This window comes from Dermacentor andersoni, chromosome 4, assembly GCF_023375885.2.
Source record: "Dermacentor andersoni chromosome 4, qqDerAnde1_hic_scaffold, whole genome shotgun sequence".
Classification (NCBI taxonomy): Eukaryota; Metazoa; Arthropoda; class Arachnida; order Ixodida; family Ixodidae; genus Dermacentor; species Dermacentor andersoni.
The window spans coordinates 206,648,025-206,664,642 of NC_092817.1; the positions used below are offsets into that span (position 1 = coordinate 206,648,025).

At 44.7% G+C, this 16,618-nt stretch overlaps 1 protein-coding gene across 1 annotated transcript in view; it reads left to right on the plus strand.

Moving 5' to 3' along the window:
• Positions 1-16,618, plus strand: part of LOC126538330 (uncharacterized) — a 680,380-nt gene that overhangs the window by 656,639 nt on the left and 7,123 nt on the right. Inside the window, exon 8 of the mRNA XM_072287698.1 lies at positions 14,677-14,760. Within this exon, the coding sequence (XP_072143799.1) occupies positions 14,677-14,760 (84 nt within the window). The remainder of the gene's footprint in view (positions 1-14,676; positions 14,761-16,618) is intronic.

Consider the following 16,618-nt stretch of genomic DNA (forward strand, 5'->3'; position numbering starts at 1 on the left):
ATTAAGATAGGATCGAGCTCCTCTGTTGATCTTCCTCTTCGTACCAGCTGGTGACATGCAACTCAAAACTCGCTGCCGTGTATCTAAAACGCTACTAGGGGCTTTGCGTTAGGTTTCCGGCGCTTACATAATTTTATGGTATCAAACTCGGCGTAGCAAAAATGATATGTTTTGGTTTTGTGGGGTTAAGTAATTCAGAAATTTCATTAGGCTTTCTTCCCTCGGACGCCCAGTGAAAATTACGCAATATCCGCCACTTGGGATCAATCGAACTGGTATCATCAAAAATGCAACAATAGCATTTTAGACAAGAGTTCGTACATCCTGCACCGCTACAACTTACCATTACTGCGGGTAACAGCCGGCCGCCAATATCACCGACGTTGGCTGGGATGCCGTTGCGGCGTTTCTCCATTGACTTCTCCGATCCTAATAATAATAAATATTTCGCAGAGAAGCGCAGGAAGTGTTATTTAATATCATGCCACAACGTGGCGTAAAACAGAAACAGCAGGTACAGCACCCTGCGGCACTCACCGATTCCGATAATGAACGCCTCGTCCGGTTCGACGTCCGGCGCACACTGGACTCGATACACTCTTCCCGCCATACAGTCGACGATGGCGGGATTTTCGATCAGGCGACGCCCGGCCTCGACATCCACAAGACTTCTGATCGGGTAGACGTCCCACGCGTCTATGCTTACCCACTTTACGAGAATATGCGTCATTTCGCAGTAACTTTACAAACACGCGACAGGTCAGCAAGCGACGATACCGCGACTATGCAGCTTGGCGACGACCTGAAAGAACCGCCAAACGAAGTAGCTAAACTGCATTCTATGACTGAAGTTTCGAATATCGCGTTCAGTAATCTATGGTTCGTAACGAGAACCAGTAGCACAATTAAAACCTCGCGTAAAATCATGATGTAATATTTTACGTTGTAAATTATGAATCGTAACGTCCCTTATTTATATATACGCAATTGTTGGCAACTCAGCAGGCAGACGCGAAACCGAAACCGATGTGGCTCGCGCAGTGCAAGCCCCAGTGCAGTACGGCGCTTGCGCGTTCCTGTGTTATCGCACGGATCTACGTCCATATCAGTATGCATAGCCTGCCTTTTTTTTGCCGTTAAAAAGAATGCGTAATAATAAGTTTGCTCAGGCAATGTCCAGTGACAATTTAAGTTTTAATAAAAAAATTATACTTTGCGGTCTGAGCTACTACTGTGGGCAATAAAATCAACCTTAGTTCTTGCGAGAACAAATTGTCTTAAAAGCACTAGCTATAAAACTTGTTGCATGAGTTGGCTCGTATAATGCTTGAGAAAAGATATTGTGCCAAAGACATACAAGGACGAGAGGGTGGCGGATTTTGCCGTATCCACATTTTCGTTAACTGCTCTATATAGGGATAATAAAGTATTACGACCGCCACTGTAAAAGTATTTAGTGACATGACTGCATAGGTCAGTAACAGTGCAACTATATTATCGCGGAGCACCACCGCAATGATATGGGAAGAGGGGAGGGGAATGTAAAATCGGAACATTGCATAACTGATATTGGTCAAAGTTCGCATCATTTTCTCCTTGTACAGTTTTAAAATTTTGCTAGCCTGTTTCCCTTAAATTAGTGCACATGTACATTTGAGGCAAACATATTTGCCCTCGTCATCATGAACGAGAAGGGACCAAATCTGAGCATGTCAGTAAATCAGGATCGAGGAGGAGGAATAAACTTTATTTATATATAAATAAAAAAAATGACCTGACGGTGGAACCGTACAAGGTGACCGGCGTTCCTAGTCCAGGACACCACGGGCCTGACCCGATAGCTTGACCCTGCTCACCCGACGATACTGGTCTTCAGGGCTCGGGCTTGTCAGCTGGGTCTCCCACAGGCTCGACGGTTTTTCCGGAAATGCGTGATATCGACGAGTTGTGCCCACATTTTGTTACCATGAGGTAGAGGGTATGGACGTAGAGCAGAAGGCGCACTTGTCAGTGTAGTTCGTAGGACACATAGCAGCAGGGTGCCGTGCGGGAATGTGCCGGTCTGTATAGTTCCCAGATTATCACCGCCTCTTTGGTCAGCTTTGGATGCGGGGATGGGTAGGTCCTCCAACCCAGTCTAGTGGCTTAGGATGTCGGTGTATCTTTTCGGGATGCCATCGTGCATGGTCTACCGGCGCTCGTGAGCACGATGGGATTCGGCCCGGAGAATGTGAATTATGATTACTATAAAAATTTATTATGAAACAAAGTCCTTGCAAATTTCCCAAGCGATTAAGTGCTTTCGACATGAACCCACGCAGTCCGGAAATACATATTGCACTAATTTGCTTAGTTTGCGGAATTGCACAAAATGAGAAATGTGACCAAATAACCGGTACGTACAGCCGCTGTAGCATATATGAATTATATATCGCGAAATGGATACAGATTTATTATGATAGAAAAGCTGAGAGGTCGGCCTGAATAAAAGTCCTGGCCTACGGCTCAGAATTGGTTTCAGGATGGTCCGGAAGGAACGACAGAGAGCATTTTTAAGTGAAAACACACGCCGCGCGTTCCTACGCACGGACCGCAAGATCTCTGTTCATGGGCATAGTGACAGAACTCTGCGGCATTACCAAATTGGTTTGTGCTTTCTCTTGAGATGGAGCGTTTAAGCGCACATAACTTTTTCGTGCGCCGTTCATAAAGAATAGACTAGAGAGGATCCAAGAGCAATTGTCTCAGCCGAACGCAGAGTCGTAGGTTGATGAATGAGGATGCATGCGGCGAAACTTGCTTAGTTATAGCACCTACACTACAACATATGTAAAGCCGCACACATGTGTTGAAAGCCATGGAATTATGCGGGGGTAGACTTGGTCGCAGGTGATCCGCGTGCCGACGCGAATCACCACTCTATGCCATCCTTCTACCAAAATTTGAGGTCGTATAAGGCAGGAAAACACGGAACCGTTGGGGAAAAGGCACTCCCGGGGCGCGAGGCTGCCGTGCAGATGCGCGATGCATCGGGGCCTCCGGCCGCCTTGGACGGCGGGTCGAAGTTTGTTCGTGGGGTCTCTCGTAACGGTTGTAAGGCGCGTCTACCTCGGATGAGTTAAGGATCGGTTTTGCGGCTGAGGGACGTCATGCTAACCCCTAGCGTTTTTCTCTCTCTTTTTGTACGTCTCTCTCTCTCTCTTCACCCCCATGACCGAATCTCGTGCGCCACGCAATTATCCTGTGCAACGACGAGAAGTCAAAGCCTGCCAACTTATCCGTTAAAGGATACGTACACATATAGCGTCGCGGCCGCACAATATTAATTCCTTCGCCGATCCTACGTCCGATACGCATGAGCGCACCTGACTCGGAAAAACATGCCGAAACGCCGCCGCAAGTACCTGTACGAGGTTGATGCAACGGTGCCGGTGCGTACTGAGCTGCGACTTCGCTCCGCTGATTTTCCGCCCCGTGAGAGCGCTACAGTTGGACAGCGAGGTTCCAGCGCTTCTGCTGATGGAGCAGAAGCATCTACGTCAGCTGTATTGGAAACGTGCGGCGAAACCTCCGGCGTAGCGCGGACGGCACAAGGCTCGTCCGTCGATTTGGCACTAAGCGATGACATCAGCGACACAGAAGAATGTGGCGATGGAGATGACCATGGTAACGAATGCCTTTCATCCGGAGAATCCAGTGACGGCGGCCTTTCCTCCTCAAGCGACACGGACGACAGCGATGCCGACGAACCGGAATGCGACGAGAGACAGGTAAAAAGATATGTGCATGTTCTGTATCTGTATCTGTATGCACGGACGTATGCTGCAAACAATGGAATTTGTAATTGCTTATTATTTTTAGGGAAAAAAAGGAAAAATTATCCATTGGAGTCGTCTAAGTATGCGTAAGCAGGCCCCCAAATTTCAAGTCACCCCCCCCTCCCCACAATTTCAAGTTGGCACAAGGCGAAATTTCAACTGGCCCACACCCGAATTTCAGGTTGGCTCAACCCCACCTTTCAACCTGGCCCACCTATAACTTTCAAGTTGGCCCACTCCCAAATTTCAAGTTGGCCAACTCCACAAATTTCGATTGGCCCACCCACAAATTTCAGATTGGCCCACCCACAAAGTTCAAGTTGGGCCATCCCCAAATTTCAGGTTGAACCACCCATAAATTTTAGTTGGCCAACCCCTACTATACGACACCCGATTAATTTTTTTTTCGATTGTTCCTTATCGCTTATAAGCTGGCAAACATCTACTGTTATAACGATTAAATGTTATAACTTACGCACTGTGGTTGCTTAGTGGTTTTGGTGTTCTACTGCTAAGCATGAGATCGCGTGATCAAATCCAGGCTACGGCAGCAGCATCTTGATGGGGGTGAAATGCAAAAACACAAGTGTACTTAGATTTACGTGCACATTAAAGAACCGTAGGTGGTCAAAATTAATCCAGAGTCCCCCACTACAGTGTGCCTCATAATCAGATTGCGGTTTTCGCACGTAAAACCCCATAATTTCTATTAACGTCATAACTTCGCAAATTACATATTTTTGTGCAGATGATACAAGGCGTTGCACTTCTTGCATGCTGGACTAGTTTTGCTGGGGTACTTGCCAAAAAGTGCACACATATTAAAACCAGTGATCGAAGTTGTAGAGTATTGGGCACTGGTGTTTTCGTCTTTTATCCTTACCCTTAGGCCTAAACAATAAAATGCTCCTTTCCTTCGACTGCTGCCTAACCTTACATATGGCGACGACAAGAAACCTTATGTGAGGCCAACTTACAGTGCAGGGCCGATGAAGGAAGCAAGCCTACTGTGAAAGCTCCCTTCACCTGTCTTCATATGTAAGGAACGGTTGAATTAAAATTATATTATGGAGTTTTGCATGCCAAAACCACGACCTGGTTATGAGGCCCGCTGTAGTGGGGGACTCCATAGATTTTGACCACCTGGGGTTCTTTAATGTGCACCTAAATCTAAGAACACGGGTGTTTTTGTATTTTGCCCCTATTGAAATGCAGCCATCGTGGGTGGGATTCAATCCCGCGACCTCGTGCTTAGTAAGGAACGTTTGCCGCACGTCTGGGTTGAAGAGCATCTCTTAAAAGGTTTACGTGAACACCATTATTCAATAAAGAGAAGTACCATCGCACAATCTTTAAATGGAAGTGCTAATTTAGAGATGTGTTGATGCTTTCTTCTAGTTTTGTTCACTAAATGTGAAAAAGTACCACATTCTAGCGCAAAACTTGATGTGTTCCAGCAACACTGGCCTGCCGGCGTCATGCAGTGCCTAGCAATGCCATTCATGCTGAACGTGCAGCTGAAACAAACATGCCTGGCAAGATGTCTGTCGCACACGTGCGCAGCAAACGTCATATGGCCAAACAGTGAGGTGAAGCGCTTGTTCAGGGCCAGAAGTGGCGCAAGGACGCATGAAGGTAGCTTCAGAGCTACCTTACACTGAGGAAGCACCAAAGAAGCCTTCACTGAGGGCCCCTCAGTAAGGAATCTTTGAGTGACATAAGGTAGCCTCACCACAATGAACGCTTCCTTACTGAGGTAAGGAAGCTTTCATTGTTTGGCCCTTATCTTTATTTAAACTTGACTACAGCTAATTACGTCTGTTAAGGGACACTATAAAGAGAAACTTGAAGTCATTTGTGAGTGATAAAGTATCTTTTAGAAACTATGCATTCATTGATTTTTCCTATAATAGGTTGATTATAAAAATAAACTATCGTAAAAGATCAATTTTTAGAATTTCGCGCCAACACCTCAGTGCCAATATGTCGCTGAGACACGACGGGTTTCAATGTATTTTTCATATTTAATTGGGCCTTGCTGATTCTGTAAAAGTTCCCGAAACTTGCCACATGCAATGTTTGGCTGCTTTGGCTGCTTGGCTGTTTGGCTGCTTTGGCTCCATTTTTACAAATAAGCTATAACCAGGTCCTAGCAGAATCTGCCAATATCCATAAACTCACGATGAGCTAGTGCAAGAACTTGAAGGCAGTGCTTCACTTTTTGCACTTTTTCTGGCTTACAAAGCATCTTCTCGGGGTAAGAGTGGTATTTTTTTTATTGTGTAGAAGGTACTTTACTAATGCAGGTGAACTCACTAGTGTCCTATTAAGATGTTTACTTGCATGGACAGACATATAGCTTGATACTGTTTGCAAAACAAATGAGAGAGCAAGGCATATAATTAAAAAATAAGTTCTAATAATTTCAAACCTACTTGAGGGAGTGTGCTACAATTGCAGAATGGAGGACAGTTAGGGCTGAATTAAGGCACATCCCACCAAGTAGAAGTTCTGCGTTGTATGGAAATCATATGTTGAACAGCAGCATACTTAACACCAACTAACTTATAAGTATGTTGGTGTTCAGCATGCCAATATATTCGTATGTTTTTGGGATGCATATCTGCACACTTCTATTAACTTTAGAAGATTTTATACTATGCATGGACATGTCTTGACAAGCATTTGTCAGCATCAGTTTGTTTTCGTCTTTCATTAAAGATAATGTTGCCTTGTGCATATTTCCAGAGCACCCCATTGTACCCTGGATCTCAACTGAGTCTAAAGGAAAGCCTCCTGATGATTACAGCATTCAGCCTTCGTCACAAGCTTTCGAAAGAAGCCACTGAAGACTTACTTCACCTTGTTGAGCTGCACCTGCCTTGTGACACAGCCACAGCAACAACAAGCTTTGTTCTCTTAAAGCAATTTCGCAGCTTTCTCTTGTTGCCATCGCAGCATTTTTACTGTCCCTGCTGCAAAATGTACATTGGCAAAGACATTGCTAATGGGCTGAAGTGCTTGGAATGTGACTCCACATACTCAGTGGAGGAGCTGCAAAAGAAGTCTTCATTTTTTGTTGCCCTGAGTATTGAGGAGCAATTACGCAACATTTTGGAGTCTCAGTGTTCCAAAGTGCAACTGGGCTCTGAAGCAACCAAATCAACTAGCTACGATGTTTCAAGCATTCAGCAAAGCCTTTGTTATCGTAGGCTGCCACTGTCTCCTTATGATGTTACTCTGACTATTAACACAGATGGCTTCCCTATGTACAAATCTTCAGGATACTCAATGTGGCCCTTAGAGCTAGCTGTAAATGAGTTGTCAGAGCATGAACGATGGGATAATATGCTGCTTGGTGCCATCTGGTTTGGACGTGAGAAACCAAACATTAATTGTTTTTTAAGGCCTTTTGTGGAAGAAATTAACCATCTTTCAAGCACAGGCTTTGCATGGACAGATGAATACAAGGTTTCACGAACCACAAGGGTGTTTCCTGGACCAGTGACAGTGGACACAGTTGCCAGGGCACTTGTCATGAACATGACAATGTTTAATGGTGCCTATGGTTGCGCATGGTGTGAGAGTGAAGGAACTGTGGTTGCAAAAGGCTCTGGGCATAGCAGAGTGTACCCCCTTCACCAAAGACAGCCAAAGGAAAGGACTGCTGTATCTTTCAGAAAGCATGCAAGAAACGCTGATGTGCAAGGAACACCAAACCGAGGGATAAAAGGGGCCAATATACTCTTTACACTCAACCACTTCGTTTTTCCGACTAACTTTGTAGTAGACTACATGCATGCAGTCTGCCTGGGGTTTGTGCGCTCTGTGACTTGCCTGTGGCTAGGCTCCAAAAGAAAGGAGAAGTTTAATTTGAACATCCACATTAAGGAGCTGAACCAACGGCTGATATCCCTCCAGCCTGTGCATGAAATTGGAAGACTACCACGCTCACTTGAGGAGCGAGCCTACTGGAAAGCTTCAGAATGGCTCTATTGGCTTCTATTCTATTCACCTGTTGTTGTAGATGGTCTCTTGCCAAATCCATATTTCTCCAATTGGATAGAGTTTGTTGACATTATGCATTTCCTGCTTGCTAAATCTATTCCTCTCGATAGGCTTCACGAAGTGCACCAAAAGTTGATTAACTTTCTTAAAGAGTTTCAGAGCCTCTATGGCATAACAGAAATGAAGTACAACACGCACCTCCTTATCCATCTGGCAGACACTGTAAAAAATTGGGGACCATTGTGGTGCTACTCTGCTTTCCCATTCGAAGCAATGAATGGTATGTTGATTAAGCTCGTAAAAGGTACACGGTACGCACACAATCAGGTTTCAACAAAATTTTGCTTGACAAAAGCTGTGGCAAAGCTGTGCACGTCATCTCTTTCTGCTGGCTTATCTAAAGAAGGTGTCGCTAACTTTATCACAGGTTTGCTGAAAGGCTACAAGCTACGGAAAAGTGCACTAACTCTGAAGTCACGCGTGGTTGTTCATGGAATGCAGAAAGTGTCTAGCACGAGTATTGGGAATTTCAAAAAGCTGTCACACTCGGGTCTAACGTTCACTGCTGCGTCAGCAGACAAATCTCGCCGTGTCAACTCTTTCATTTTTTGTGATGAAATGTTTTGCCGCATTGTGGGCATGGCTCTTACATGCCATTGTCACCAACATACTCAGGCATGTACGAAGAACATTGTAGTCGCATGTGAGAAAATGCAAATGACTGGTAGTGTGCTGAAGTTATTGCCACACAAGTTTGTTGCAGTAGACAGAACACATGAAACTGTCACTGTCAATCCAGACAAAATGTTGAAGTGCATTGCCTTGTTTTTAAATGATAGAACGTTTTTGTCAGTGTTGCATTCTGGTCTTTTTAACTGCTGAAGTATGTCTACTTCAAATATTGCAGTACTAAGTGATTGGTTTTGGTTCATTTATGAGTAAATTTATCTGTCATTCATTGCTTTCTTTTCCTATTGAATTTTTAATGTTTTCATTTTAAGGAATGAGTTCCTGCCATTGTCACCATTTCTCATAGTTTGCTTTTTAATATGTGTACAGTAACTGCATGTTTCAGAGGCAGATTTTCTCTATTTTTGCACATCTTTGTAAGTGAAATTCTTGGAACTCTACTGATTAGATTTACCCCTTTAGGTGGTGTGTGCACAGTTATGCATGCCATCATATTTCAAAATATTACATCAGAAGCAACAGCTGGAAGGTTTGCTACTACTGACTGCGCCTGGCTGGATGTTACTATTGGCGTCACTTGTTGTTCACGTGTGGGTTCATTTATTTTTTCACAAGGTTTTAGAACATAGCGGTTTAGAACGGGGCGGTTTGTCAACTTTATGATAGAGTTGGGTTAAAAACTGAATATGATCCTCCATATTGTGAAAAGGTGCATCTTGAATCCCCCCTTGCTCATAAATAATTAAGTGTCCCCATTTTAACGTGAACAGCCATCTAAAATGTTAAATATGGTTGCCTGTAGTTTCACTGAAGTTCAAGCATGTGCGCTTAAATCTTCTATGCTGTTTTTGATGACTATACTATCTAGTAAAATGCTAAAAATTACATAGAAACATCGAAATGTGTGTCATATTGTCAATTACAAGGCTTTCTTGCTTTGGTTAAGAAATGTACCGTATTCGAAAAAACATTTTTAATGTCCACCGGTGAAATTTTTTCAGCTTATTTTGGCTACACCGGGCTTTTGTCTGAACAAAAACAAGAATTGTGGCCATGATAATCCCTTCAGAAAAATTTTCATGATAGAAGCTCTTGTTATGACTAGTATTTTTATTTTATACTAACTAATTAATAAATGGAAAAGTTCTGAAACAAACATTTCCCTTTGGGCTCAGTAGATGTGAGAAATATTTGGGAACGACTCGCAGAGAGAGAGAGTGAACTTTAATGAGCACCAGCAGTTTAGTCGGCTGGGCCTAGGCCTCCCACGATGGGACGTCGAGGTGTTGCCTCTTCGCCGCTTCGTAGGCCTGCTGGGTCGCCCAGAGTTGGTCGTCGAGATAGGAGCTGCACAGGGCGGCGTGCCATCTCGATGAGAGGGTCACAGGATTAAGGTCTGGGTATTGATGTTTGCACTCCCATAGCATGTGGGGGAGTGTTGCTGATTGAGTTTTACAGACCTTGCACGTCTGGCTCGGGTAGATGTCGGGGTATATGGTGTGATAGCGTGTGAGGGAGGGGTATGTATTGGTCTGTAACAGGCGAAGGGTGGTTGCCTGTGCTCTGTTTAACTTGCGGTGAGGGATGGGGAAGGTTTTCTTGCTTTCAGCGGTCTGGATGTATTAGCGGTCTGTCGAAGGATCTTGAAGATAGCCGTAAAGTTAGCTCTGTTGGCTTCTATGGTCATACCAAGAACGCGGATGCTAGAGACCACAGAAAAATATTTTTTTTGAATTAAGGTTTGGTGCTTACAAAGAAAATGTTTCTTTTGTCCCCGAACATGTGGTTTTGAGAAAAATATAAAAATGTTTTGCGTCCCAGAGAAGTAAGGCCACAACATGGCTGCAGTGCAATCTCCAGCATATTTTTTCTTCCCATGTAATTTGCAAAACTGTTCATTACACATGCCTTTAATTGATGTCCTCTATGATATGGCGCTCAGCAACATATAGAACACTCCTGGTGTGACATGGAGCCTCAAAAGCTTTCTCTCTAGCATTGTTCCCATTATTACCATAACGAATTGTATCATATATATACACAGCAGTTTTTGCAATGTATGCTGAAACAAGTGTGATTTTTGACAAGTGCATCAAGTGAAGTTGTTTGAAGACATTGCTTGTGTTCTTGGTCTGCCCATGTAGGCACTTTCTGTCAAGCTCAAGTGCAGATCTGTTTTTGCAAAGCTTTCACAAAATGAAACATTTAGGAGCTATAAAACAAACAAGAATTCGAAAATGCAAAAGTGTGATAGAGATAACCAGCAATATATAACCGATGGCAATGTGGATATAAACAAATATCTCTTGTGAAAATTTTTCACAGCTGTTTAAAAATTTTATTCACTTATTCATTTATCTACACTGCACTTCTAATGGGGAATTTTCCTAGGGTGGAAATGCAGCAAGATTATTATGTTAAGTAGCAAAAATCGAACTTGAGCACAAATTTCAGGAGGCAAAAATACACTAAAAGTAACTGATGAGACAACATGCTGTAAGATCACATTGCAATGTGTGCTGAACTAGTTACAATAAATTAAACATTAGGAGCAGTATTTAAGCCCTTCTTAAATATAAGATAATGTAACAGAAAACCACCAAGCATCATTCAAGTTTGTATATATACAGCCAGTTGGTGAGCTATATATGTCAACAAATGCAGAGGTATATACTGTGTATATACTAAAGTCTGCAAAAAGGCTTTAAAGCAATCTCAGCAGTATATAACGTCAGTGGCTTATTTCTAACCAAGCTCCGTATTATCCACCAGTACCTGCACTTGATTGCAGCGTACCTTGATTGGGTCAAGATTAACGGCTTTTGTCCGTAGTCAGTCTATAGATGGCAAGTAAACCTGAAACAATAACACTTTTACAGCATGCGCTTGTCCTTTACCTTATAGCACACCTTATAGCACAATCGGTAACCTTTGGTGACATCCCATCCTATAGCCTTCATCAGGGGAGATATATAGGAAATCGTGGCCAATAATTCCAATTGCATAGTATTGGAGGAAGTCCAGCATTGGAGCCAGAAGTAGAAGAAGGGTAGGACAAAGTGATTCATAAGCACGAGCGGAGGTTCGAGGCTCGGTTGGGCCGCAAGTAAGGAGCAAGCAAGCAACCAAGCGCTGTTGGGCGCAGCCGGCCAGGACTGGGGTCTGCTGGTGTGTACTGAAGGACCGCGCCATTCGCACATTGGCGCCCGTAACGTGGGGCCCTGGCTGCGTTCCGGGACGGACCATGATCGCGGGGAAGGCGGGCGGCGCCCGTTCCACGACCAGTAGCGACGCCTGCCTGGCGTGCTGCGTGAACATCTCCGCGGTGCGAGCTGCAGCTCTGGCGTTCGCTGAGCAGCGTTTCCGCCGTCTTCTCCATCATCGTCATCTGGTCTGGCATGGGACACAGGGGCGGAGCGGTCTCCTACATGCTGCTGAAGCTCGCCGGCGCCACCGTTGAAGAAGGGACCTGCCGGCGCGGTCACTGCATCAACGCAATGCAGTACCGTATCAACGCGACAATTTGTCGAAGCACGGAGACCACGCGTGGCTCGGAGCGACTCGGAGACGTCGGAGATGTGACGACGACTGGATCGTTGACGGTAACGAAGCCGCCAAGGCACGCAAAGGCGAGCTGTCGAAGAAAGCGGCTCGGAAGAACCGCTCTTCGGGTAGCGAAGCCGAGTACAAGAGCAGCGCGTTGCCATCGTCTGAGCCCGAGGAGGGCGAAGTCTCGGACTCTGGCGGCGGTTGCTCGGCGCCGGCCAGTGGCAGCGGCAGCGAAGGCGACGATGACGACTATTCTGAAGAAGAGGAGTTCAACGACGGCTACGACGAGGACCTCATAGGCGCTTGAGGTCAGTCGCTAACGGTAGTACGTGGAGCCGGCACCGTTCTAGCGACGATCATCATCTGCGATCTTCACCTCCTGTTAACTGCGTGCATGGTGCAGTGCCGTGTTAATTATCTCTGTGCGGCAGAATGTCAGCGCGCGCGCGCGGGCGGGCGGCTGCTACTTCCCGCGACCTGCTGCGTGCACTCGTCAGAACGATCGAGGTCGAGGAGGAAGACAGGGCCAGTTGTGCCTCCGGGAATAGTTTAGGACCTTTTGGTTCCTGCAAGTGCACGACAACTCGGAGGCAGACCAGGTGGTGAATTCACCACCTTTGCCACCTCTTCACCATCTGATCTTCACCACCTGGTCTTCGCGAAGTGTACGTCCGGGAAGCAGCCAGGTTTAGGGCCTTCGGGTGCCTGGAAGACCGACTCGGACGTTGCCTGCTCCGCCGCGATCCTCGTTTGGTGCAGCTGCACTGAACGCAGACTAGCAGTCTGCACGGTTTGTCCACCGCGCCGGGGTTGCACGCGGTGCCGGTCGTGCATGCACCAGTGCCATATCATCGCCTTCGCAGAGGACGGGGAGTATGGGAACTCGGCATTACATATTATCGACTTTCTTATATAGACATTAAATACACCAGGAGTAGAGAAAAAGAAATAGAAACCTTAATTAGCCGACTATTATTATTGTCTAATATAGAGATATAGACAAAGTATGGACAAAAATAAATAGAAACTGTATCGGCTTTCGTCTACAGGTAGTCCATACAGAGGGGAAGTAGACAAAAAAGAAACAAACACCTAATGGAATTTTTTCTAGACCGTCTATATAGACTGCGCGTAGACAAAAAGAAATAGAAACCTTATCGACTTTCGTCTATAGAAAGTCTATAGACAAAGTATGGACAAAATAGATAGAGACTGTATCCACTTTCGTCTATAGGTAGTCCATAGAGGGGAAGGATACAAAAAAGAAACAAACACCTCATCGACTTTTTTCTATAGACTGTCTATAGACTGCGAGTAGACAAAAAGAAATAGAAACCTTATCGACTTTCGTCTATAGAAAGTCTATAGACAAAGTATGGACAAAAATAGATAGAGACCGTATCCACTTTCGTCTATAGGTAGTCCATAGAGGGGAAGGATACAAAAAAGAAACAAACACCTTATCGACTTTTTTCTATAGACTGTCTATAGACTGCGAGTAGACAAAAAGAAATAGAAACCTTATCGACTTTCGTCTATAGAAAGTCTATAGACAAAGTATGGACAAAAATAGATGGAGACCGTATCCACTTTCGTCTATAGGTAGTCCATAGAGGGGAAGCAGACAAAAAAGAAACAAACACCTTATCGACTTTTTTCTATAGACTGTCTATAGACTGCGTATAGACAAAAATAAATAGAAACTTTATCGACTTTCGTCTATAGACAGTCTATAGACTTTGTATCAACAAAAGTCCAAATCTATAGAAAGGAAAGGTCGTCTATAAAAAGTCTATAGACTTTCTATAGACAGTCTAAAGTCATTTTTGTAAGGGCACAGCCACCGAGCCGATACAGAATGTTCTGCTTTAATACATTATGCCACATGCATGCATACATCATTTATTGCGAGACCTTTGTGGATGGCACTAAACTTATGAACACAACAGTCGGAGGGAACAGGTTTTGTGGCTTAGCTTGTTAGTTCGCACTGTCCCAAACTTAGATTCTAATGCGCACGCACTGAAGTGAAGGATAATTGTTCACTATTTTAATGAGACTTTTCATTACGGAAAACCACCACTATAAGATTGGAAACGAGAGGTGAGAGTTTTTAAATGTTCTGCAACCTGTTTGACGGACAAAGCAGCATCTGCGTTATAAACTTTATATTTCCGCCACCACTTCTTATAATTTAATTTGCGACGACTGTTTTTGCGGTAGCTCATGCATGTGGAGTAGCTGATTGAGGTTGCCGGTCTTTCGGACTCCGCGTTTTATTTTGTTTATTCGGAATATACAAAAACATGATATTGTAGCGTAGATTCCCAACGTGATGCTACGTAAAGGAGCGTAAAACGGGAAACAAAAGAAGTCATGGAAGAGCAAGAGAAAGTTCATTCAGAAGAAATACAGAATGTGCGCTGGGTGTGTGCCGAGCAGGACGACTTATCTCGGAGCTAATCGTAGTGCATGAGACCTGGCCAGGGAGACGTTGAGCGAAGTGCCTGCAGTGACGCACACTGTGGTGTTTCCGCGGTACGACGAAGCTTCCGGCGTCCAAGTCGTCTCGACGGAGTCTGGCGTTGAATGTGTGTCCCGTTACGTGCAGCCTTGCTGGAGGATTCTTGTGCGGCCTGCTTCTTGGACTTCCTTGGGACCGGTGCATGGGGATCGGCATGGCGGCTGCACGCAGGTAATGGCGAAGACTTGCTTTTCGTTTCTTAATAATACTCGCTGAGCCAATGGGGGCCCCACGAGTGACATTTTATTTAATTTTTGACAGGACTACAAGGCGAAATGAGACAATGCGTGGCATGTACAGGGTATCCCACATAAATTGAGCCAAGAATTCAAAAATGAAAGGCCCGTCGGAAGCGAATTGAATCGAACGCATATTATTCGCTATAGCCTATAGTAACTCAGACAATTTTTCGTTTACTCCATGAGTCACTAATTAAGTTTAATTGCCCTACAGTTTAATTATTGGCTGGATACCCCAAGTATGACACGCAAATTTGTAGAGCACCTTCAGAAACCACACATCGAGTTGTTTTCTTTACCATATGTCTCACGTAGTCCTTTTTTCCGGGTTGCAATGAAAGCCCGCGAAATATAAAAAAATGCCACGTGACGGAGAGCTTGCGCTGTGGTATCGTGCTGCTCTCAAGCGTGCGTTTGGTGTACAAGGTCGGCTCGCATCGGATGACGGCGAAAATGCGTGCTGCTGACCGAGCCCTGCGGCTTGCTCGTCGCCAGTCATGATGCAGCCGACTTTGTTCGCCAAACGCACGCTTGACATCAGCACGACGCCACTGCGCAAACGCTGCGTCACGTGGTTTTTTTCTTATTTCGCGGACTTTCTTTTCAACCCGGAAAAAGAAGGACTACGTGAGCCATATGGCAAAGAAAACAACTCGATGTGTGGTTTCTGAAGCTGCTCTACAAATCTGCGTATCATACCTGGGGTCCTCAGCCAATAATTAACCAATAATTGAATCGCTTGAATTCGCTTCCGACGCGCCTTTCATTTTTAAATTTTTGGCTCAAGTTATATGGGACACCCTGCATATGAGGGGCAAACATAGAAATATAAAAGAACAATTTAACCTTGGGTGGAAATACTTGCCGAAATTTACATAGTATACCACAGGCCATTGCCAAACATTTTGCCAAATGATTGACATTTATGGTCCCGTTCATGTGATGATTAAAAATCAGGCCTAATGCCCTGACCTCCTGAACAAGTTTTACATTTGCTGAGTCTAAGTATAGACTGAAGTTACGATTTATTAGGTTTTGCACAGGTGTAAACAAAAGCGCTATAGTTTTGGAGGCAATAATTGCTAAGTAACTTATGTTAGTTCATTGTAATAATGCTTCTAGTGGAATATTCGTTCAGCAAGTTAGTTCGTCAACGTTAGTAGACTGAAAAAATAGGGCAGTGTCATGTGCATACATGATGTACTTGGCTCGTTTATTAAGCCTGGTTATGTCATTTACGTAACCAATAAGCAGTAGTGGCCCTAGTAGGCTTTGCTGCGGAACCCCAGAACGCGTTTCCAAGGAGGAACGAGTTTACCACGCACTGCCTTTGAGCGGCGCGGTCCACTCGGCTCCGCGCATCCGCAAGAAAGCTGCGGCCACCGGGAAGTTTGACAAGCGGTCTGGGAGCTCAGGAATCTGTCGCGTTCCACTCTTAAAGGCGAAGCTGAAGCGTCCACAGGAATGTTTCTTAGACTATACAGAAACTTTTTGAAACAGGCTATAAACGCAGGGAACGCAGCGTTTTTGCAGAGGAGTTCCTAGGCGAGGTGGACATAGTTTGCCGCTAACAGCATAAGCTTCAGTATACTGATTAACAAAAATTCATTAATTAACTTTTATTATTAATCCCTCGGGGGCAGATGTTTATTTAACTGGGCAAATTGAAGGCAGTCGTGTATTATTGCACCCTCACTTTTTAAAAACCTTGGAAGTCGCACCTCATTGAGTATATTTATCATAGAATTTTAACGGTAAATCCAGGCACTGTCACCGCGTGGAGGCACAGA